Source organism: Oncorhynchus mykiss, chromosome 16 (assembly GCF_013265735.2).
Source record: "Oncorhynchus mykiss isolate Arlee chromosome 16, USDA_OmykA_1.1, whole genome shotgun sequence".
Taxonomy (NCBI): domain Eukaryota; kingdom Metazoa; phylum Chordata; class Actinopteri; order Salmoniformes; family Salmonidae; genus Oncorhynchus; species Oncorhynchus mykiss.
Window position 1 is genome coordinate 55804368 of NC_048580.1, and position 22707 is coordinate 55827074.

General features: G+C 43.1%; 2 protein-coding genes across 6 annotated transcripts; one reads left to right on the forward strand and one right to left on the reverse strand.

The window, feature by feature from the left end:
• Positions 1-6864: 6864 nt before the first annotated feature.
• On the forward strand, positions 6865-19264 carry LOC110492351 (serine hydroxymethyltransferase, mitochondrial-like). 5 transcript variants are annotated; one of them, XR_005036554.1, is made up of 5 exons: positions 6865-8027; positions 8468-8606; positions 16968-17117; positions 17514-17620; positions 17900-19264. XR_005036554.1 is itself a non-coding variant. In XM_021566591.2 (2 exons), the coding sequence occupies exons 1-2, from the start codon at positions 17009-17011 to the stop codon at positions 18058-18060; spliced, it is 270 nt and encodes an 89-aa protein (XP_021422266.1). In that variant the 5' UTR covers positions 16706-17008; the 3' UTR covers positions 18061-19264. The 5 variants fall into 5 exon arrangements, 1 of the variants encoding a protein (XP_021422266.1); XR_005036553.1 differs by having other exon boundaries at positions 17514-19264; XR_005036551.1 differs by lacking the exon at positions 17514-17620.
• Positions 19265-19787: 523 nt separating this feature from the next.
• On the reverse strand, positions 19788-22279 carry LOC110492352 (NADH dehydrogenase [ubiquinone] 1 alpha subcomplex subunit 4-like 2). The gene is made up of 4 exons (XM_021566592.2): positions 21983-22279; positions 20734-20819; positions 20357-20417; positions 19788-20166 (listed from the first exon to the last, which is right to left on the reverse strand). The coding sequence occupies exons 1-4, from the start codon at positions 22022-22024 to the stop codon at positions 20110-20112; spliced, it is 246 nt and encodes an 81-aa protein (XP_021422267.1). The 5' UTR covers positions 22025-22279; the 3' UTR covers positions 19788-20109.
• Between the last annotated feature and the right edge of the window lie 428 nt (positions 22280-22707).

A 22707-nucleotide genomic window follows, 5' to 3' on the forward strand; every position in this document is an offset into this window, starting at 1 on the left:
CCCCACAGATAGACAATGGAGCAGTTCCAAAGGGGACGACAGGGAGCATTTTTTACCCCACAGATAGACAATGGAGCAGGTCCAAAGGGGACGACAGGGAGCATTTTTTACCCCACAGATAGACAATGGAGCAGTTCCAAAGGGGACAACAGGGAGCATTTTTTTCCCCACAGATAGACAATGGAGCAGTTCCAAAGGGGACGACAGTTTTCTGCCCCTCCCAAAAGATAGAATTTGTAGATAATTGGCCCTCTTTCTGGGACTCACCCACAAACAGGACCAAGCCTGACCTGCTGAGGAGTGACGGACTCCATCCTAGCTGGAGGGGTGCTCTCATTTTATCTACCAACATAGACAGGGCTCTAACTCCTCTAGCTCCACAATGAAATAGGGTGCAGGCCAGGCAGCAGGCTGTTAGCCAGCCTGCCAGCATAGTGGAGTCTGCCACTAGCACAGTCAGTGTAGTCAGCTCAGCTATCACCATTGAGACCGTGTCTGTGCCTCGACCTAGGTTGGGCAAAACTAAACATGGCGGTGTTCGCCTTAGCAATCTCACTAGGATAAAGACCACCTCCATTCCTGTCATTATTGAAAGAGATCATGATACCTCACATCTCAAAATAGGGCTACTTAATGTTAGATCCCTTACTTCAAAGGCAATTATAGTCAATGAACTAATCACTGATCATAATCTTGATGTGATTGGCCTGACTGAAACATGGCTTAAGCCTGATGAATTTACTGTGTTAAATGAGGCCTCACCTCCTGGCTACACTAGTGACCATATCCCCCGTGCATCCCGCAAAGGCGGAGGTGTTGCTAACATTTACGATAGCAAATTTCAATTTACAAAAAAAAAAAATGACGTTTTCGTCTTTTGAGCTTCTAGTCATGAAATCTATGCAGCCTACTCAATCACTTTTTATAGCTACTGTTTACAGGCCTCCTGGGCCATATACAGCGTTCCTCACTGAGTTCCCTGAATTCCTATCGGACCTTGTAGTCATAGCGGATAATATTCTAATCTTTGGTGACTTTAATATTCACATGGAAAAGTCCACAGACCCACTCCAAAAGGCTTTCGGAGCCATCATCGACTCAGTGGGTTTTGTCCAACATGTCTCTGGACCCACTCACTGTCACAGTCATACGCTGGACCTAGTTTTGTCCCATGGAATAAATGTTGTGGATCTTAATGTTTTTCCTCATAATCCTGGACTATCGGACCACCATTTTATTACGTTTGCAATTGCAACAAATAATCTGCTCAGACCCCAACCAAGGATCATCAAAAGTCGTGCTATAAATTCACAGACAACACAAAGATTCCTTGATGTCCTTCCAGACTCCTTCTGCCTACCCAAGGACGCCAGAGGACAAAAATCAGTTAACCACCTAACTGAGGAACTCAACTTAACCTTGCGCAATACCCTAGATGCAGTTGCACCCCTAAAAACTAAAAACATTTCTCATAAGAAACTAGCTCCCTGGTACACAGAAAATACCCGAGCTCTGAAGCAAGCTTCCAGAAAATTGGAACGGAAATGGCGCCACACCAAACTGGAAGTCTTCCGACTAGCTTGGAAAGACAGTACTGTGCAGTACCGAAGAGCCCTTACTGCTGCTCGATCATCCTATTTTTCTAACTTAATTGAGGAAAATAAGAACAATCCAAAATTCCTTTTTGATACTGTCGCAAAGCTAACTAAAAAGCAGCATTCCCCAAGAGAGGATGACTTTCACTTTAGCAGTGATAAATTCATGAACTTCTTTGAGGAAAAGATTATGATTATTAGAAAGCAAATTACGGACTCTTCCTTAAATCTGCGTATTCCTTCAAAGCTCAGTTGTCCTGAGTCTGCACAACTCTGCCAGGACCTAGGATCAAGAGAGACACTCAAGTGTTTTAGTACTATATCTCTTGACACAATGATGAAAATAATCATGGCCTCTAAACCTTCAAGCTGCATACTGGACCCTATTCCAACTAAACTACTGAAAGAGCTGCTTCCTGTGCTTGGCCCTCCTATGTTGAACATAATAAACGGCTCTCTATCCACCGGATGTGTACCAAACTCACTAAAAGTGGCAGTAATAAAGCCTCTCTTGAAAAAGCCAAACCTTGACCCAGAAAATATAAAAAACTATCGGCCTATATCGAATCTTCCATTCCTCTCAAAAATTTTAGAAAAGGCTGTTGCGCAACAACTCACTGCCTTCCTGAAGACAAACAATGTATACGAAATGCTTCAGTCTGGTTTTAGACCCCATCATAGCACTGAGACGGCACTTGTGAAGGTGGTAAATGACATTTTAATGGCATCGGACCGAGGCTCTGCATCTGTCCTCGTGCTCCTAGACCTTAGTGCTGCTTTTGATACCATCGATCACCACATTCTTTTGGAGAGATTGGAAACCCAAATTGGTCTACACGGACAAGTTCTGGCCTGGTTTAGATCTTATCTGTCGGAAAGATATCAGTTTGTCTCTGTGAATGGTCTGTCCTCTGACAAATCAACTGTAAATTTCGGTGTTCCTCAAGGTTCCGTTTTAGGACCACTATTGTTTTCACTATATATTTTACCTCTTGGGGATGTTATTCGAAAACATAATGTTAACTTTCACTGCTATGCGGATGACACACAGCTGTACATTTCAATTAAACATGGTGAAGCCCCAAAATTGCCCTTGCTAGAAGAATGTGTTTCAGACATAAGGAAGTGGATGGCTGCAAACTTTCTACTTTTAAACTCGGACAAAACAGAGATGCTTGTTCTAGGTCCCAAGAAACAAAGAGATCTTCTGTTGAATCTGACAATTAATCTTAATGGTTGTACAGTCATCTCAAATAAAACTGTGAAGGACCTCGGTGTTACTCTGGACCCTGATCTCTCTTTTGAAGAACATATCAAGACCATTTCAAGGACAGCTTTTTTCCATCTACGTAACATTGCAAAAATCAGGAACTTTCTGTCCAAAAATGATGCAGAAAAATTAATCCATGCTTTTGTCACTTCCAGGTTAGACTACTGCAATGCTCTACTTTCCGGCTACCCGGATAAAGCACTAAATAAACTTCAGTTAGTGCTAAATACGGCTGCTAGAATCCTGACTAGAACCAAAAAATTTGATCATATTACTCCAGTGCTAGCCTCTCTACACTGGCTTCCTGTCAAAGCAAGGGCTGATTTCAAGGTTTTACTGCTAACCTACAAAGCATTACATGGGCTTGCTCCTATCTATCTCTCTGATTTGGTCCTGCCGTACATACCTACACGTACGCTACGGTCACAAGACGCAGGCCTCCTAATTGTCCCTAGAATTTTTAAGCAAACAGCTGGAGGCAGGGCTTTCTCCTATAGAGCTCCATTTTTATGGAACGGTCTGCCTACCCATGTCAGAGACGCAAACTCGGTCTCAACCTTTAAGTCTCTACTGAAGACTCATCTCTTCAGTGGGTCATATGATTGAGTGTAGTCTGGCCCAGGAGTGGGAGGGTGAACGGAAAGGCTCTGGAGCAACGAACCACCCTTGCTGTCTCTGCCTGGCCGGTTCCCCTCTTTCCACTGGGATTCTCTGCCTCTAACCCTATTACAGGGGCTGAGTCACTGGCTTTACTGGGGCTCTCTCATGCCATCCCTGGAGGGGGTGCGTCACCTGAGTGGGTTGAGTCACTGATGTGGTCATCCTGTCTGGGTTGGCGCCCCCCCCCCCCCCCTTAAGTTGTGCCGTGGCGGAGGTCTTTGTGGGCTATACTCAGCCTTGTCTCAGGATGGTATGTTGGTGGTTGAAGATATCCCTCTAGTGGTGTGGGGGCTGTGCTTTGGCAAAGTGGGTGGGGTTATATCCTTCCTGTTTGGCCCTGTCCGGGGGTGTCCTCGGAGTGGGCCACAGTGTCTCCTGACCCCTCCTGTCTCAGCCTCCAGTATTTATGCTGCAGTAGTTTATGTGTCGGGGGGCTAGGGTCAGTTTGTTATATCTGGAGTACTTCTCCTGTCCTATTCGGTGTCCTGTGTGAATCTAAGTGTGCGTTCTCTAATTCTCTCCTTCTCTCTTTCTCTCTCTCGGAGGACCTGAGCCCTAGGACCATGCCCCAGGACTACCTGACATGATGACTCCTTGCTGTCCCCAGTCCACCTGGCTGTGCTGCTGCTCCAGTTTCAACTGTTCTGCCTTATTATTATTCGACCATGCTGATCATTTATGAACATTTGAACATCTTGGCCATGTTCTGTTATAATCTCCACCCGGCACAGCCAGAAGAGGACTGGCCATCCCACATATGCTCTCTCTAATTCTCTCTTTCTTTCTCTCTCTCGGAGGACCTGAGCCCTAGGACCATGCCCCAGGAATACCTGACATGATGACTCCTTGCTGTCCCCAGTCCACCTGACTGTGCTGCTGCTCCAGTTTCAACTATTCTGCCTTATTATTATTCGACCATGCTGGTCATTTATGAACATTTGAACATCTTGACCATGTTTTGTTATAATCTCCACCCGGCACAGCCAGAAGAGGACTGGCCACCCCACATAGCCTGGTTCCTCTCTAGGTTTCTTCCTAGGTTTTGGCCTTTCTAGGGAGTTTTTCCTAGCCACCGTGCTTCTTCACCTGCATTGCTTGCTGTTTGGGGTTTTAGGCTGGGTTTCTGTACAGCACTTTGAGATATCAGCTGATGTACGAAGGGCTATATAAAATAAATTTGATTGATTGATTGATTGACAGGGAGCATTTTTTACCCCACAGATAGACAATGGAGCAGTTCCAAAGGGGACGACAGGGAGCATTTTTTTACCCCACAGATAGACAATGGAGCAGTTCCAAAGGGGACGACAGGGAGCATTTTTTACCCCACAGATAGACAATGGAGCAGGTCCAAATGCAAACAAGACAATAATCACATCAGAGGACTATGATGCAGCGCATCAAAACAAAACACGTATTTCACTAAACTACTTGATATGACACAATCCAAAAATCTAACGTATAAAAGAGAGGGCATTCATTCTATTTTCCAGTCAAGTGGGGAACACCACAGGCTTTTAACCAAATACAATAACCAAATACCACCTGACAAATGCACCATCATCACAATTGAGAGAAAACATGCTTTTGTCCAACAACACCACTCCAGCATGTCCTGCTGTGATCCGAAGGACAAAAATCCATATTAAACAGTGCAGATGCAATGAACGAAGGCTTCACCTTCAGGTCTGCGTGGGAGGATGGTGAAGTGATGTTCTCATGATGATTTATGAACAATAAAAGGAAGGAATGACTTATTCCGTATGCTGTTATTCTTCCATGTTTTATTTCTGTGATTTGCAGTACTAGTATAATGAGGGCAGCTTCACCTTTTTAAAGGGGAAATTCACCCCAAAACACTTCTGGGCCCTTCATAACACTTGCCTGGCTGTTTTGACAGTACCCCAGACAGTTTAGGTCCATTGTTTTGAGTAATGCTGACTTTCCGAAATTACCTAAAATGCATTAAAAACGGTGTATTTATTGTTACGTTAACAGTGATTGGTGTCTCTGCATTGAATTGCCAAATACATGTGTTGTTTAATTAAAAACAAAGACCTACTTTGGGATAGCGCAAAGATATTCCATAAAGTCTGTAATCTGGTAGATACTGTTCTTTGTGGTTCTAAAGTGGATAATTACAGGAGGCGGGACGAAGGAGTGTCTTATACTACTGGTCTTCAAGAAAGGAAATCAGAACGACAGGAAGTAAACAAAGAGATGGTAGCTAGCCATTAGTAATCTCTGAAGTAAAGTAAGGCAAATAACATAAATAATCGAGTAGCTGAGTGACATTGGCCAAAATGAAGTGCAATAATGTTTGGGTCAGATACCAATACACTACATATTTCAACTCTTTTCATGACTGCGATGGAGCTTTGTGTCCGGCATGGCTGCAAGCTATCCGAAATCCTGCTTATGGTTTCGATATGACGCCTGAAGTAATTTACCAGCTGCGGTTGACCGTGTCCAGTGATCACTTCATGGCCACTGACTGCAATGGGGACACCTGCTTGTCAAATATCTCATTCCAAAATCATGGGCATTAATACTGAGTTGGTCCTTCCTTTGCTGCTATAATAGCCTCCACTCTTCTGGGAATACTTTCCACCAGATGTTGAAACATTGCTGCGAGGACTTGCTTCCATTCAGCCACAAGAGTGTTAGTGAGGTCGGGCACTGATGTTGGGCGATTAGGCCTGGCTCGCACTCAGCGTTCCGATTCAGCTCAAAGGTCAGGGCTCTGTGCAGGCCAGTCAAGTTCTTCCACACTGATGTCAACAAACTATTTCTGTATGGACCTTGCTTTGTGCACGGGGGCATTGTCATGCTGAAACAGGAAAGGGTCTTCCCCAAACTGTGGCCACAAAGTTGGAAGCACAGAATTGTCTAGAATGTCATTGTATGTTGTAGCATTAAGATTTCTATTTACTGGAACAAAGGTGCCTAGCCCAAGCCATGAAAAACAGCCCCAGACCATTATTCCTCCTCCACCATACTTTACGTTTGGCACTATGCATTGGGTCAGGTAGTGTTCTCCTGGCTTTCGCCAAACTCAGATTCATCCGTTGGACTTCCAGATGGTGAAGCGTGAATCATCACTCCAGATAATACGTTTCCACTGCTCCAGGGTCCAATGGCGGCGAGCTTTACACCACTCCAGCAGACGCTTGGCATTGCGCATGGTGATCTTAAGCTTGTGTGCAGCTGCTCGGACATGGAAACCCATTTCACGAAGCTACCGAAGAACAGTGCTGACGTTGCTTCCAGATGATTTTTACGCGCTTCAGCACTCGGAGGTTCCATGAGCTTGTGTGGCCTACCACTTCCCTTCTGAGCCGTTGTTGCTTCTAGACGTTTCCACTTCACAATAACAGCACTTACAGTTGACCGGAGCAGTTCTTGCAGGGCAGACATTTGACGAACTGACTTGTTGGAAAGGTGGCATCCTATGACTTTGCCACCTTGAAAGTCATAGAGCTCTTCGGTAATGCCATTCTACTGCTAATGTTTGTCTATGGAGATTGCATTGCTGTTTGCTTGATTTTAAACACCCATCAGCTATGAGTGTGGCTGAAATAGCCGAATCCACTAATTTGAAGGGGTGTTCACATACTTATGTATATATAGTGTATGTTGCTAGCTAGCTAAGTTGCTAACACGTGTTGCTAGTCACCACAAAGTAATATATTATTTGTTTGCCATTCCTGGAACTAGATGGTGTTTTTAGCTTAGCTACCACTGTAATTGTTATATTATCCTGTCCTACGGTTTTGTTTGTTTTGCAATTCTGTTTTTCATTATAACGTTATGATGAGAAATAGTAGATTTTCCACACTTTTTTATAGTGCTATTGATTGCATAAAATGACTTGCCCTAGTTAAGGTCCATAAGTTGGACACAGCCCCAGCCAGAGACATATATATACATACATGTCTCTGGCCCTAGCTGGAGCATGAGTTGTAATGACAACAAACTGGCCCAACCTTTACATTATTTACGTTAAAACATTTAGAATATCAGATCTTGCCATTAATTGACATGTAATGACTGACCTTTTTATTCCAGCCAACATCACCAATCACTCTCTGTTTATACAGTACTTGCCTGGGAGGGAATGGAAGAAAGTAAGGGGTGGTGGAACAGACATGAGGATAGGACAATCAACCATACTGTCACGGATTTTATCCTCGTTCAATTTCTCACATCTTTTATCTTTGTATCCTTTTCACACTCTTTTCAATGTTCCTCCACTCATGCCTCCTACAATGATACAAGGAGAGACTAAATTAGGACTCATTTAAATGTTTTGTTTTGTTATTCTGTTACACATCTTCCAGGAGATCCACGAAGCCATGTGGAGGATTCCAAACAGGCCAAGGACCGGGTAGAGAAGAGTGTCCAAACAGAAGACATTCAACTTTAGAACCCAACGGGTCCAGCAGACTGTCAAGCGGCGTGAAGATAAACAGATCATATACAAAGACTCAGACTTCGAGGAGGTAGCGTCAAAACTTCTCAGCCTAACTTTGCAACGAACTTTAGCTAGCCCTAATGATGGCATTGTAATGTTGTGGAACGCCATCGATAACATGTCATGCAATCATGACTATTCTATTAATAGGGCGCGTGTCCACTCGTTCTAGACACTGTTTACCTAGCCAGCAAGTCATCATTGTCAGACAAACTAGAAGGGAACTGCAATAGCCAGTTGCATTAGGGGGTGTAGGCAGGCTATTCAGATACAGTTGGTAGGCTATAGAGTACCACAGTATGAGTCATAATACCCATAAAACCTAGCAGTCAAACTGGGAAATGGGTCCAATCATTTTTCCATCATTCATTTTTCCTATAGGTGATTTTAGAAACACTTAAAATCGGGCTGTGTTTTGTGTAGGCTTACACTGGTGTGACGTTTTGATAACTGTGTAAATCTCTCTAGGACAAGCCCGGACTAGAACCCGATCGAACATCTATGGAGAGACCTGGCAATAGCTGTGCGTGCGGTGACGCTCCCCATCCAACCTGACAGAGCTTGAGAAGGTCTGCAGAGAAGAATGGGAGAAACTCCCCAATTACAGGTCTACCAAGCTTGTAGCGTCATACCCAAGAAGACTCGAGGCTGTAAACCAGGGGTGGGCAACTCCAGCCCTTGAGGGCCTGATTGGTGTCACACTTTTTCTCCATCCCTAGCAAACACAGCTGATTAATCCAATTGCATTCTAAACTGAAGATCATGATTAGTTGATTATTGGAGTCAGGTGTGTTAGCTGGAGCTGGGGCAAAACTGTGACACCAATCAGGCCGTCGAGGACTGGAATTGCCCACCCTCGCTGTAAACACTGCCAAAGGTTCTTCAACAAAGTACTGAGTAAAGGGTCTGAATACTTATGTAAATGTGATATTCCAGTTAAAAACATTTAATACATTTGCAAAAAATGTCTAAAAACCTGTTTTTGCTTCGTCATTATGGGGTATGTGTGTAGATTGATGAGGAAAAAATACAATTTGATCTATTTTAGAATAAGGTTGTAACTGTGTAAAAAGTCAAGGGGTCTGAATACTTTCTGAATGTTTAAGAAGTCCAAGAAGCTGGCTATCATATCTGCAACTGAGAAATGTTTTGGGCTCCCAAGACTTCACGGCAGAAGCACTACAAGGCCTAGTGTATCTAGGAAATGTTCTGCCCTCACAGGAGGCTTCTGAGCCTGTTTTGAGACCTGATTACAATTAGGTTCTTACAGCAGATTGAATATGTTTAGTTCATTTCCTTTTTGGTAGTTTGTATGATATGTTATTTATTTTTACCCAAACGGGATCCTTATTATCCACCCGCACAGTAGGTGGTGGAATGCACATCTAATTGTTGCGAACGCCATTATACCATAGAGGACGAAAAGCTTCCCATTTGGACCATCAGGTGTGGCACATCGTTTCCAGTTGATCCTGGGGATTTTGAAGAAAGTCTCCAACACCAGGATGTGATGACAGACAAGAAATCGGAGTGTTTAGTTACATACACGCCATCTTCTGCTGCATCATATCGGAGCAAGCTGGTCCCATTGTCGACAGCTGAGACATTCACTGTCTGTCGGTAGAGGTTGCCATGTCCTGCAACTGCACCACCAGTCACAGCGCGTTCTGGGAAGAGCCTGTGTTTCCTCAACATCTGGCCGTTCTCGTCTCTCGAGCTCTTTTCTCTCTGTCAGCCCGCAAATGGAACAACTCAGTCTTAGTAAGCTCCGGCTCAAACCGATATGGCACAACAGTCCCACTCTGAAAAAAAGGCAGGGCTCCAGTTTCCTCTTCGTTCTTGATCTGACATTCTTTACTCTATTTCATTTTGACGAGGGCAGCAAATACTGAGAGGGAGTGAAAAGAGAAACATATTGTTTACAACCTTCAACCACGACCGCCTCAGAAGTCCCAAATCGCGACGCACATTCTTATACTTCCTGGATTTCAATATGAAAATAACAAAATGCATTGGTAAAAATGTGCCTACGGAAACAAGTTAGCTGAAAAAGTGTACAGAGAAAGTCATTATGAGGACTATTGTGGTCATGGGAGGCCAGAGCAGTGTGTTTGGGAGGTATTTACGATGGACTTTAACGTTGCATGGGGTTTCTATGGGGAAGGCACGGGTATTACCAACATCTAAATACTTAAACAATGGACCTAAAAAACTGTCTGGGGTACTGACAAACGACCAGGCTAGTGTTTTATAAAGGGCCCAGAAGTGTTAAGGAAATCATTCTTCTTGCAAATCATGTAAATGTTTTGAACAAACTATTATATTAATCTGACTATCCACAATACTCATATTATTGTGTGTGTGTAACCGTGTTCATTGATAGCAGTACTATTCTCACTGTCAGTTACTTTTCCACTACTAATACTATCACTACTACAGCTACTAGAACATCTACTATCTGTAGTACTAACAGAGATGGAGCCTCCCTGTATGTAAGAATATTACAGCACCTGCCAAGCAGTCTGGATCTTTATATCACAGAAAGTGCCCTTGTCGTGTAAATGCAGGGTTGCTGGTTCAAGTCCCATTTCAGCTGTCCCTTCTCAATTTGTGTAATACTTCTAATACCCTGTGAACAAAACGTTGTCTAGGTTGTCCACAGCGTCAGGAAATTGTCATGGTCCCCTGTTTGCTGGGTACTACCACACGTTTTTGATTATTTTATTACATTTAGTAAAGAAACACAATTTACACAATATAAGAAAATATTTGTTCCCTTCAAACATTTTGTCAGACCCATACCCTTCACAAACACGTAAGCTCTGAGGTTACATGTCTATTATACACTGAGTGCACAAAACATTAGGAACACCCTCCTAATATTGAGTTACGTCCCTCAGAACAGCCTCAATTCATTGCGGCATGGACTCTACAAGGTGTCAAAAGCATTCCACAGGGATGCTGGCCCATGTTGACTCCAATGCTTCCCACAGTTTTGTCAAGTTGGCTGGGTGTCCATTGGGTGGTGGACACACGGAAATCTATTGAGTCTGAAAAACCCAGCAGCGTTGCAGTTCTTGACACAGTCAAAGCGGTGCGTGTGGCACCCATTACCATAACCTGTTCAAAGGCACTTGCATTTTTTGTCTTGCACATCACCCTCTGAATGGAACACGCACACAATCCATATCTAAATTGTCTCAAGTCTTAAAAATCCCTCTTTAACCTCTCCTCCCCTTCATCTACACTGATTGAAGCGTTACACAGGTGATATCAATAAGAGATCAAAGCTTTCACCTGGATTCACCTGGTCAGTCTGCCGTTTAAAGAGCAGATGTTCCTAATGTTTTGTACACTCAGTGTACAGTCTCACTGAGATGCATTTTTCAAAAGCTTTTAATGCTTTTCAATATCACCATACCTATCATGAGTCACATCTTACACTACACTAGAATTGTTGCTGTATTGTCTTGTACAGCCATATGGTCACAGCAGGCTCTTTCTAATCTATACTTTATACATCAAAATATTGTGTGACCCTCCAAATAAACAAGACAATGTTTTTAAATTCAGCTCAGTAGGATTACAGCGACCCAGTAGGAGGCCTGGGAAACTGGATAAGAGGATAAGAATGTACCTTCTTGTGTTCAGGTTCTGGGTTTGTTGACTGTGCTGTAGATTGCAGATGGATCTTCAGCTGCGTGTGCTGCAGGATGGGGGGCAACACCTAGGCGATTGAATTTCAATACAGCATACTGGACTTTGTCCTGTTTCTCAGGGTTAGGCAGTTGGACAGTGGAGTAAAGAGGTTCTTCATGGTTTCTGGAGTGAGAGAGGTGGACATTGGCATAGATCCTGACGTCCTCATCTGTGTCCGCATTCTGTGCTGCAGTTGGGGCTGTCCTCAGGATGGTTTCGTACAGGTGACTAGAGCCTCCCTGTCCATCCTCGTCTGTGTCCACTCTCTGTACTGCAGGAGGGGTCATGGCCATGCCTGAGATGTTGTCATACAGGTGACTAGAGCCTCCCTGTCCATCCTCTGCTGTGTCCCGTGTGTCAGTTGATTTGGGAGCCCTCTTTCTGAACCACAGAAAGCTAAATAGGAGAATGAGAACCAGAGCAACCACTGTGATTCCTACAGCTATGTTAATACTATTTTTTTCTCCTGATACTATGATCAATCTAACTGTGAAGTTCTTAGCTCCCATTTCATTCTGTGCCTCACAGTAATATTCTCCACTGTCCTCCGATCTGATGTTGATGATGCGATAGATCTGACCGGATTCTTTTGATGTGTTAAGGTTCCTCTTGTACCAGGTGTATTTCTGAACTGGTGGGTTGGCATCACTGTGGCAGGTCAGAGTCACTGAACTGCCCTCCACTATTTTACCAGAGGGACCGATTGACACTGAGATGTTCTTTGGTTTGTATCTGACAGTTAGAGTCACTTCAGGAGAGTGGAGATTCTCATGCCCTTCTACAGCACAGGAGTAGCTGCCTGCATCCTCACTGCTGACTTGGCACAGGTGCAGGCTGTTGGAGTAGTTGTGGCTGTTTGGTATAGCCTGTCTGTTCTTATACCAAATGAAGGCTGTGTTGTCACCCAGTCTACAGTTGGCTGTACATGTCAGTTTGGCCATTTCCCTCTCAGAGACAGACATAGGGTTCATCTCCAACAGGACATATGTGACAGTCAGGTATACACCGGGTGAACTGACATATTTCCCTTCTGCAGTTACTAATCTGAATTTGTACTCAGCTGAGTCACTTTCTTTAAGGTCTTTGATTCTCAGGGTGCAATCGCTGTCCTCATTTCCATGGTACTCCAGACGATCCAAATAGTTTGGGTCCTTCATCAGATCTGTAGGCTCCTTTGTAGACTTTCCTTGAGTAAACCAGAATGTGTCTTTGGGTATATGACCATGGGGATATGTGTAAGTGCAGGATATGTCCACTGATGACCCCTTCAAGGCACAGATACTCCTTTTGGCATAAATCACTCTCCAACAGTTCTGGCCCACGGCACACACTGCAGGAGAGCGGTGGTCCTCGTAACCTTTTACAGCACAGGAGTAACTGTCTTCATCAGAACTCAAGACACTGTAATTTTGTGACACATATTCATGTTGAGGCTTTCCATTTTTGTACCAGATGTAGTCAGGATTGGGGTTGTCACTCAGAGTACAGGTGGTGCTGCAATTCAGTATCACCCATGACCCCTTTGTCACATAGGTAGTCACCTTCAGGTCTGTCACGGAAATGAATACATCTTTCTGATATATCCAGCCGTGTATGTTGGTTTTAAATCCGAAGCAATACTCCGCTGTGTCATTCTCTCTCAGGTCTGTGATTTTCAGAGTGCAGTCATTGTGATTATTCCCAAGGTACTCAACACGACCTGCAAACGCTTGTTGTTCCATGATGTTATAAGTATACCCCACTGTGACGTTCCACCATTTATACCATTCTGTTTCTATGATCTCATGCCCACTGGGATATCTGTAAGTGCAGGAAACATCTACTGATAATCCCTTCAACGCACATATTCTTGTCCTGGTGAAAGTCACATCCCAGCCATACTGTCCCAGTACTCCTGAGAAACAAACACAGGAAAACTATCGAAATGAGCATGAAAATGTACCATATACACCAGAACAACCTTCAAACCCTTCTTGTCCTGATCATCTTTTATGACATTTTAGATGTTTCTCAAAAGTGAAACCCGAAAATTATACTTTTGAGAAGTACTTTAGAGAAAAGTGAACGAGTATTGATAAAAATCTATACCTGCTACAGATAACAGGAAAACCCCAAACACACTTCCTGCTGCTCTCAGGGCCATTGCTGCATTTCCCTCCCTGAGGTATCAAAAACATTGAAATAGTTTAAAAAACACTCTTTATCTGTTTAATACCTAAATGGTGGTGTAAATAATATCTTATTGAACATATAATAAGCACTGTAATACACAATATTGCTCTAAGCCAGTTTTTTTCTCACAGAAGCCAAATACATTGGGCGGCAACATACACATTTTACTGAATCATATAATCATCAAATTTTTTAAATGTTCTTGACATTTTAAGAAATGTTAAGAAATAAACTAAACTAAATGAATTAAACTACAGTCCAGATGTATGTCTTACAGTCAGATACCAAAACATACTAACAGAAACATTCTTTCACTTAAAGTTATCACATCAAATAGCATGACTGTGTCCAGAAGAATATGGTTAAAAGTGCATGACGAGATCATTGGGAGATAAATATATTTTAAGATATATTCAATCATACTTACAGAGGTGGAGAGGTCTGGTGAATGTAGAGCTCTCTGGCAGTGCATGGAATGAAATGGAAGAGTAGGCGTGGGGTCTGTGGTTATATTAATTACCAAGAAAAAAAATTGACTAAACGATGATGCAAAACTGACTCAACTTTGATGCATTTCTTGTTTTCAAATCAAATCAAATGTTATTTGTCACATACACATGGTTAGCAGATGTTAATGTGAGTGTAGAGAAATGCTTGTGCTTCTAGTTCCGACAATGCAGTAATAACCAACGAGTCATCTAACCTAACAATTCCACAACTACTACCTTATACACACAAGTGTAAAAGGGATAAAGAATATGTACATAAATATGTATGAATGAGTGATGGTACAGAACGGCATAGGCACGATGCAGTAGATGGTATAGAGTACAGTATATGAGATGAGTAATGTAGGGTATATAAACATAAAGTGGCATAGTTTAAAGTGGCTAGTGATACATTTTTACATCAATTTCCATCAATTTCCATTATTAAAGTGGCTGGAGTTGAGTCAGTATGTTGGCAGCAGCCACTCAATGTTAGTGGTGGCTGTTTAACAGTCTGATGGCCTTGAGATAGAAGCTGTTTTTCAGTCTCGCTTTGATGCACCTGTACTCCTGTACTTTTGATGACCTCGCCTTCTGGATGATAGCGGGGTGAACAGGCAGTGGCTCGGGTGGTTGTTGTCCTTGATGATCTTTATGGCCTTCCTGTGACATCGGGTGGTGTAGGTGTCCTGGGGGGCAGGTAGTGTGCCCCCGGTGATGCATTGTTCAGACCTCACTACCCTCTGGAGAGCCTTGCGGTTGTGGGCGGAGCAGTTGCCGTACCAGGCGGTGATACAGCCCGACAGGATGCTCTCGATTGTGCATCTGTAGAAGTTTGTGAGTGCTTTTGGTGACAAGCCAAATTTCTTCAGCCTCCTGAGGTTGAAGAGGCGCTGCTGTGCCTTCTTCACAACGCTGTCTGTGTGGGTGGACCAATTCAGTTTGTCCGTGATGTGTACGCTGAGGAACTTAAAACTTACTACCCTCCCCACTACTGTCCCGTTGATGTGGATAGGGTGCTCCCTCTGCAGTTTCCTGAAGTCCACAATCATCTCCTTTGTTTTGTTGACGTTGAGTGTGAGGTTATTTTCCTGACACCACACTCCGAGGGCCTTCACCTCCTCCCTGTAGGCCGTCTCGTCGTTGTTGGTAATCAAGCTTACCACTGTAGTGTTGTACGCTAACTTGATGATTGAGTTGGAGGTGTGCATGGCCACGCAGTCGTGGGTGAATAGGGAGTACAGGAGAGGGCTCAGAACACACCCTTGTGGGGCCCCAGTGTTGAGGATCAGCGGGGTAGAGATGTTGTTACCTACCCTCACCACCTGGGGGCGGCCCGTCAGGAAGTCCAGTACCCAGTTGCACAGGACGGGGTCGAGACCCAGGGTCTCGAGCTTGATGACGAGTTTCGAGGGTACTATGGTGTTAAATGCTGAGCTGTAGTCGATGAACAGCATTCTCACATAGGTATTCCTCTTGTCCAGATGGGTTAGGGCAGTGTGATTGCGATTGCGTCGTCTGTGGACCTATTGGAGCGGTAAGCAAATTGGAGTGGGTCTAGGGTGTCAGGTAGGGTGGAGGTGATATGGACCTTGACTAGTCTCTCAAAGCACTTCATGATGACGGAAGTGAGTGCTACGGGGCGGTAGTCGTTTTCTCAGTTACCTTAGCTTTTTTGGGAACAGGTACAATGGTGGCCCTCTTGAAGCATGTGGGAACAGCAGACTGGGATAAGGATGGATTGAATATGTGCGTAAACACACCAGCTAGCTGGTCTGCGCATCCTCTGAGGACGCAGCTGGGGATGCCGTCTGGGACGGCAGCCTTGCGAGGGTTATCATGTTTAAATGCTTTACTCACGTCGGCTGCAGTGAAGGAGAGCCCGCAGGTTTTGGTAGCGGGCCGTGTCAGTGGCACTGTATTGTCCTCAAAGCGAGCAAAAAAGTTATTTAGTCTGTCTGGGAGCAAGACATCCTGGTCCACGACGGGGCTGGTTTTCTTTTTGTAATCCGTGATTGACTGTAGACCCTGCCACATAGCTCTTGTGTCTGAGCCGTTGAATTGCGACTCTACTTTGTCTCTATACTGACACTTAGCTTGTTTGATTGCCTTGCAGAGGGAATAGCTACACTGTTTGTATTCGGTCATGTTTCCGGTCACCTTGCCCTTGTTAAAAGCAGTGGTTTGCGCTTTCAGTTTCGCGCGAATGCCATCAATCCACAGTTTCTGGTTTGGGAATGTTTTAATCGTTGCTGTTAGTATAACGTCGCCGATGCACTTTCTAATAAACTCGCTTACCGAATCAGCATATTCGTCAATGTTGTTGTTGGATGCAATGCGGAACATATCCCAATCCACGTGATCGAAGCAGTCTTGAAATGTGGAATCAGATTGGTCGAACCAGCGTTGAACAGACCTGAGCGCGGAAGCTTCTTGTTTTAGTTTTTAATCCACCAACCAGAAGACAATTTATTTTTAAAACATTTTGATTACTATTAAATATAGTCTACACATTTTCATTATGAGGAACATAGTTCATTTTTGGTCAGTTTTGATCATTATAGGTCAAAGAGGTCCATATTGCTTGTCTCTCTAATCTGCTCCTCCAGGGTGTAAGGACAACCACTTGGTTGACCTTTGACCCCAGTGTATGGACGGTGCCCGGGCGGAGTGGGTACTGGATCTTGTGTTCATAACCGGCAAAAAGAACACCTGCCTAGATGACAAGAGTGCTCTCACCCCAGGAGGACTCGGGCTAGGTACGGCATTACATGAGAAGAACTTACTGTACTGTGGCATGTGTTAGTTTAGTGGTGTTCATTTACTAAAGGGACTAAACAACTTATAACCTCACTCCTGAATTGTTTTCTGTCAAGATCTAATTTATTGATTGCTGTACAGATGTAGTATCTTAATTTGAGTCAGTTTTCTACAGCAGGAAAATAATCGTGCAGCAACAGGAAATGTGAATTATAATTAAACTATATTTTTTGTAGGGATTGGTACATTTTTCAGAAGGGGAAATCAAGTCTGAAATTTCAAAGTGGAAATTACAAACTTCAGAAGCCTTTTTAAATGTTGAATATACTACAAGTTTTAAATGTCCTGCATTGCAGGAAAGTTCTCGTGATCAAATTAATATCCTACATCTGTAGGAGCCCCTGCCTTGACATCGAGGCAGTTCAAGGAATCGGACTTTGAGAAGGTGGTGGAGTTTATGATAAGGGGATCCACATTGACCAGGATGTGAAGAAGAAGACCAGTAAGAAGGGATACATGCACATAGCTGACACAGGCCATGTGGACTGGCCAGACATAGCTTATTATCCCATTGCAAACTTGTACCAAACTATAACACTTCAGTTCACTTTATTATGGGTTCAGCTTAGAGCAAGTCCAGAATGGGAGATAAAGGGAAAAGCTTGTGAAACCAAAACAGTTTTGAGGACTATTAAAACATTTAGAGAGAATGACAGTAATATATAGTATAAAGACTTGACCACTCTGTAAGCTAACCATGGTATATCCCTATCCTCCGCAGGTAGCTTCCAGGACTTTAAGTCCTTCTTGCTGCAGGATCCAGGGACAGTGGCCCGTATCACTGACCTGTGCCAGAGGGTGGAGGAGTTCACACGGCTGTTCCCCATGCCTGGCTTCACTGAGAGAGACACAGGGAGACTGGACTTTAGGCCCAGGTTATGATCCCGTCCTTCAGCCAGATAGTGCAGTAGTTGTGTAGATGAACAAAAGTACAATCATCTAATCTGTTAGTCTTTCCAGGAGAAGAACCTTTGTTCTAATTCTGCCAGACATTGATAGCTACTTAATGGTTCATAAGGAGATTTTTGTATTCCAATTTTGCTCAATATTTAATCGTATCAAGTTACTGTGATACTACGTTATAAATAGTGCAATTCTTGTTATACTCCTATTCACCTGATGTGTAGAGAATTGACATAGAGATGTTTTCTCCTTCACATTTCTCTCTGTGCGAATTGAGCATGTGTATATGTCTTGTTTAGAAGAGAGGGGGCTCTGAGATTTCCTAAACAGAGCAGCATTTCCTCTGAGCGTTTCCTCTCGCTGTAGACTAGTAGTGTAGTAACGGACTAGGGGTTGCTAGAATTAGAGCAAACAGAGGATCTCTTAGAGTCCCTGTTAGAGATCCCCACACACATGAACACAAAGTGAATATTAGTTTGTTAACCTAAACGTGTCAACCACTTTGTTTGTGGAATCTTCTGGTGGTTGTGAGAGTATGACAAATTGAACTTAAATTGAACAAATTGAAAATGTTGTCTGTTTTTCAGTACTATCTCTTTCTCACTTTCCCAGATTCCTCCATTATTCATCAGGGAAATAGAGCCTTTTCAGCTCCCTATTACTTCTTACTGCAATGCTTTATCCCAGTGCAGTTAAATGTCCCACAGGGCAGAATATAAGCCTGAGTGGAAGGGTTTGCAAATTCTCAGTCATGCCTGTTATGTGTCAATCATGTTGGATGGTCATTTAACATACGTGATATGTATAAGTGTGTTTGCCTGTTTGTGTTTGCATGTTTTGGTGCACAACTGCCCATACAGAACATCCATACAGTGTGTGTGTGTGTGTGTGTTTGTGTGTTTGTGTGTGTGTGTGTGTGTGTGTGTGTGTGTGTGTGTGTGTGTGTGTGTGTGTGTGTGTGTGTGTGTCTTCTCTCTATGCTTGTGCCAGAGGATTGTGCTTCCACAGTAACAGGCCACAGTCCAGCTGTCATAAAGGTCAGAGAAACGTTCAACTCTGCTGACAGAAAAACAAACATCTGCTCATCCTGCACTCAGCTCCATCTCTTCGCCAGTTTCTCACGACCTGACAACTCTGACGCACTCTCCTCTGTTTGGTTGTGTGTGTTTGTTTACTTTGTGGCTCCCCCCCCCCCCCCCCCCCCCCCGTTTTGTGGCTTTTAACCGTCCTATGGGAACTAATTTGTTCCCTTGTGTTCTTTGCTACAAGGGTCATCAGCCTGCCTATTTTGTGTTCCATCCATTCCATCCAAAACAGATCAAAGTGTTTTATATGTGGACATTAACCCGTTGTATGTATGCCTCTGGATCGTCTGAGTGAGGGTGATGGAAAGAGTGCCTGCGTGTGGAACAGTACAAGTGGGTACGTGTTGCCCTGTACGCTGTCATATGTCAAGGTGACGAAGGGTGCCTGTTTTTTGGCTAGCAGTGTCTGTTGTTGTGGAGATGAAAGGCACTGCACTCTCTAATCTCACAGCTGGATATGTGTGCAGTACAGTGCTCCGTTGTATGTGAGAAGAAAGAAACACCATATACCCAAAACAGCAGCTGACACTGTGTTACTGACTGATGGCCTACGTTCAGCTAGAGTTATGTTTTTAGCTTATCTCCCACTATGAATGTACACATGATTCGAAATGCACTCTCTAAATTCTAGAGACATTTTATTTGGACAACATTTCCATTCAGAAATTGAGCTTAATAATTTATTTCATTTTGTGAAGAAATCTATGCACACTCTTGCCTGTTATCATAACGAGCACTTTCGTTGTTAGATTTAGTGACTGCCAAACTAACAATGAAGTGTTTATGATAAAACAAACAGACATTTAGATTTGATCATCAACATTATGGATCAATCTCCAAATATTCGCATAGAAGCATTGAGAGAAGAATACTTCACAGATTTGAATTCTTCAGTGACGTTCTTCGGGCTGGACTTGGTGCCGTTAGGATAGAGGGAAGATACTCAGAATTGAGGTCCCTCCTTCTTCAGGTTCTTGTAGTCAGTATCGATGGCCACAAACTGGGGAAGAAGACAATATGGCAGGATTTACATAATTCTCTTGGCTACTTATATTGATGCAAAATATATGATTGGCTTAACTCATGCTATTGATAGGCTACATTACTATTACATTGTTGTCAAGTCAAAGAAGAATGGAATAAGATGCAGTAAAGTGTGTTTATTGCTGACAGTGTTGGCAGTACTGTACCTTGTACTGGTAGGTAGGGTCAAGCTGATTCCAGGGCTCAGGGTTGTTCTTCTTGTTCCAGCTGTACAGTGACACAGCAGTCAAAGCAGGCCGAAGTAGGACAAACACAAATGGGATTAGAGGGAACTGTGTTAGTCTGCCTATGATCAACTATTCATGGGCCAGGTCTAGTTTCCAAAAACTCGCATCAGCATAGCCCGTTAGTAGTGATATGGGAATTGATGCACAAGAGGTGGGATTACCTCTTGTGCCTTATGATGTTAAAGGGAATTGGCATCCACTACTATATGTTTTAATTGGATAGTATTAAGAAATTGATTAAACCATATTCATTTAAAAATAAAATGGACAATAAGGAAAATGGTAAAGAGTCTTACGTGACATGGGGCCCCTTTGCAAGACGGACCAAATACAAGGAGGCTCCTCCCATTCCCAACAAGATGAAGAAGAACTGGGGGATGAGCTATGAGAGAGTAAGAAGAAAGAGGAAGATAGCAGAACATGGAAGATAGACCATTGCATTCACTCTGAGGCATAGAAATGTGAACATTTCTACATAACCTTTGTCAATACAGTGTTCCAATGACCAGCTGATCAAGCTGATTACACAGGGAGGGATCCATTATAGACTTTGCTCTGTCATTCTTTAGATCACATGACATATGATGATCCCGTTGTGTCTCTGTGTGTGTGTGCATGAATACGTTCATGCATGTGTGTGTACTTTTCAGAGAGACACCTCATGTGGAACTTCCTCTTTCATACTATATACCAGTGTTTCCCAACTCCAGTCCTCGAGTACACAAAACAGCACAAGTTTTTGTTGTAGCCCTGGACAAACTCCCCTGATTCCACTCATCCAGGTTGAATCAGGTGAGTTTGCCCGTTTCAAACTTTGATCACTTAGTTGTACTATTTCATTAACAAAGACCGTGTCTGTTGCTCTCTCAAAAAGTTGGTATAGCTTTAATAAGCCTATGTGAATGTAGTCAAATAAATGCAGACCTAGTTAGTAAGTAGTTTACTCAGACGTGACTCTGGTAGGGAACGCTGTGGCGCTGTCCAAGTGCTGATCCTACTACACAGGGCTGTTAGGCTAACTGGCATCCCTTGGGTTGTCAAGTTTGTTTCGTAGCTCCCATTTAGACGAAAATCTGATGTAAATTCTTGACTATCTGCTGTTGAGGACATCTGAGCTAATGTATGAGATGGTAATAGTTTCTAACTACTTCGGTCATATCGCCAGTCATCTTTTTAAATAACACTGTCATTAAACAGAAAAACGAATAGCCTGTTTTCTGTGCCCCTCCTCTTTTAACAAACCATTCACCAACTTCAACACAAGACAAAAACACATTTTCAACCCCCCCCCCCCCCCAAAAAAAAATGATGTGTCACAATTCATTAGTGAAGCCTGTTCAGGGTTGGAACTTGTGTTTAATTTCAATTACCGTGATGACACTATAGGAAACAATGTATGTTTTACTTGGATCATTTCTTGATTCCATTGAGCAACAACTGGTTGCATATTACACACCGACAACAGAAATTATGAAACTTTCATGAAATATTATAGACTACTAACTCCCTTGAGGTAATAACCATAAAACAAAAATAAGTACTTACCCCTGGATGCTTCTTTACGTGTTCTATCGCTATTTTAAACATATTTGCTTACAGTTTCTAAACTTTTTTATTATTATATGATATTAATTTCAAGATTATTATATTAATTTTAACAACAGTAATATGTATTGTATTTCGTTTTTGCGGACCCGTTATGCAGACACCCAAAAGATTGTTTGAGACTATCCGAGATTAGCAGTGAATCCCAAACCAGCCCCTCGCCACTAACAACCACTGAATTTATAAATTAACGCTACGAACTCGCTCCGAGGTCCGTTGTCACGTGTTGCCGACGTAACTCGGAGGGTGACTTCCAGAGTGGCGAGGAGAGCAATAAATCCATTAACTTCGGGACACACTCGTGACTTGAATGATGTAATTCCTGTTCTACATTCAAATAATAACATTTAAAATTGTTATTTTACAAGATATATACACTCTAAAAAGAAAAGGTCACTTGAGTATCCTGTTTTTAAACATTTATTTACTAGGCAAGTCAGTGAAGAACAAATTCTTATTTATTATGACGGCCTACCCCGGGCCAATTGTGCACCACCCTATGGGACTCCCAATCGCGGCCGGATGTGATACAGCCTGGATTCCAACCAGGGACTGTAGTGGCACCTCTTGCACCAAAATGCAGTCTCTTAGACCGCTGCGCCACTCAGGAGCTCAAATTCATCAAGTTGAAACTGTGGGGGAACCCCTATAAGTTCTTCGAAGAA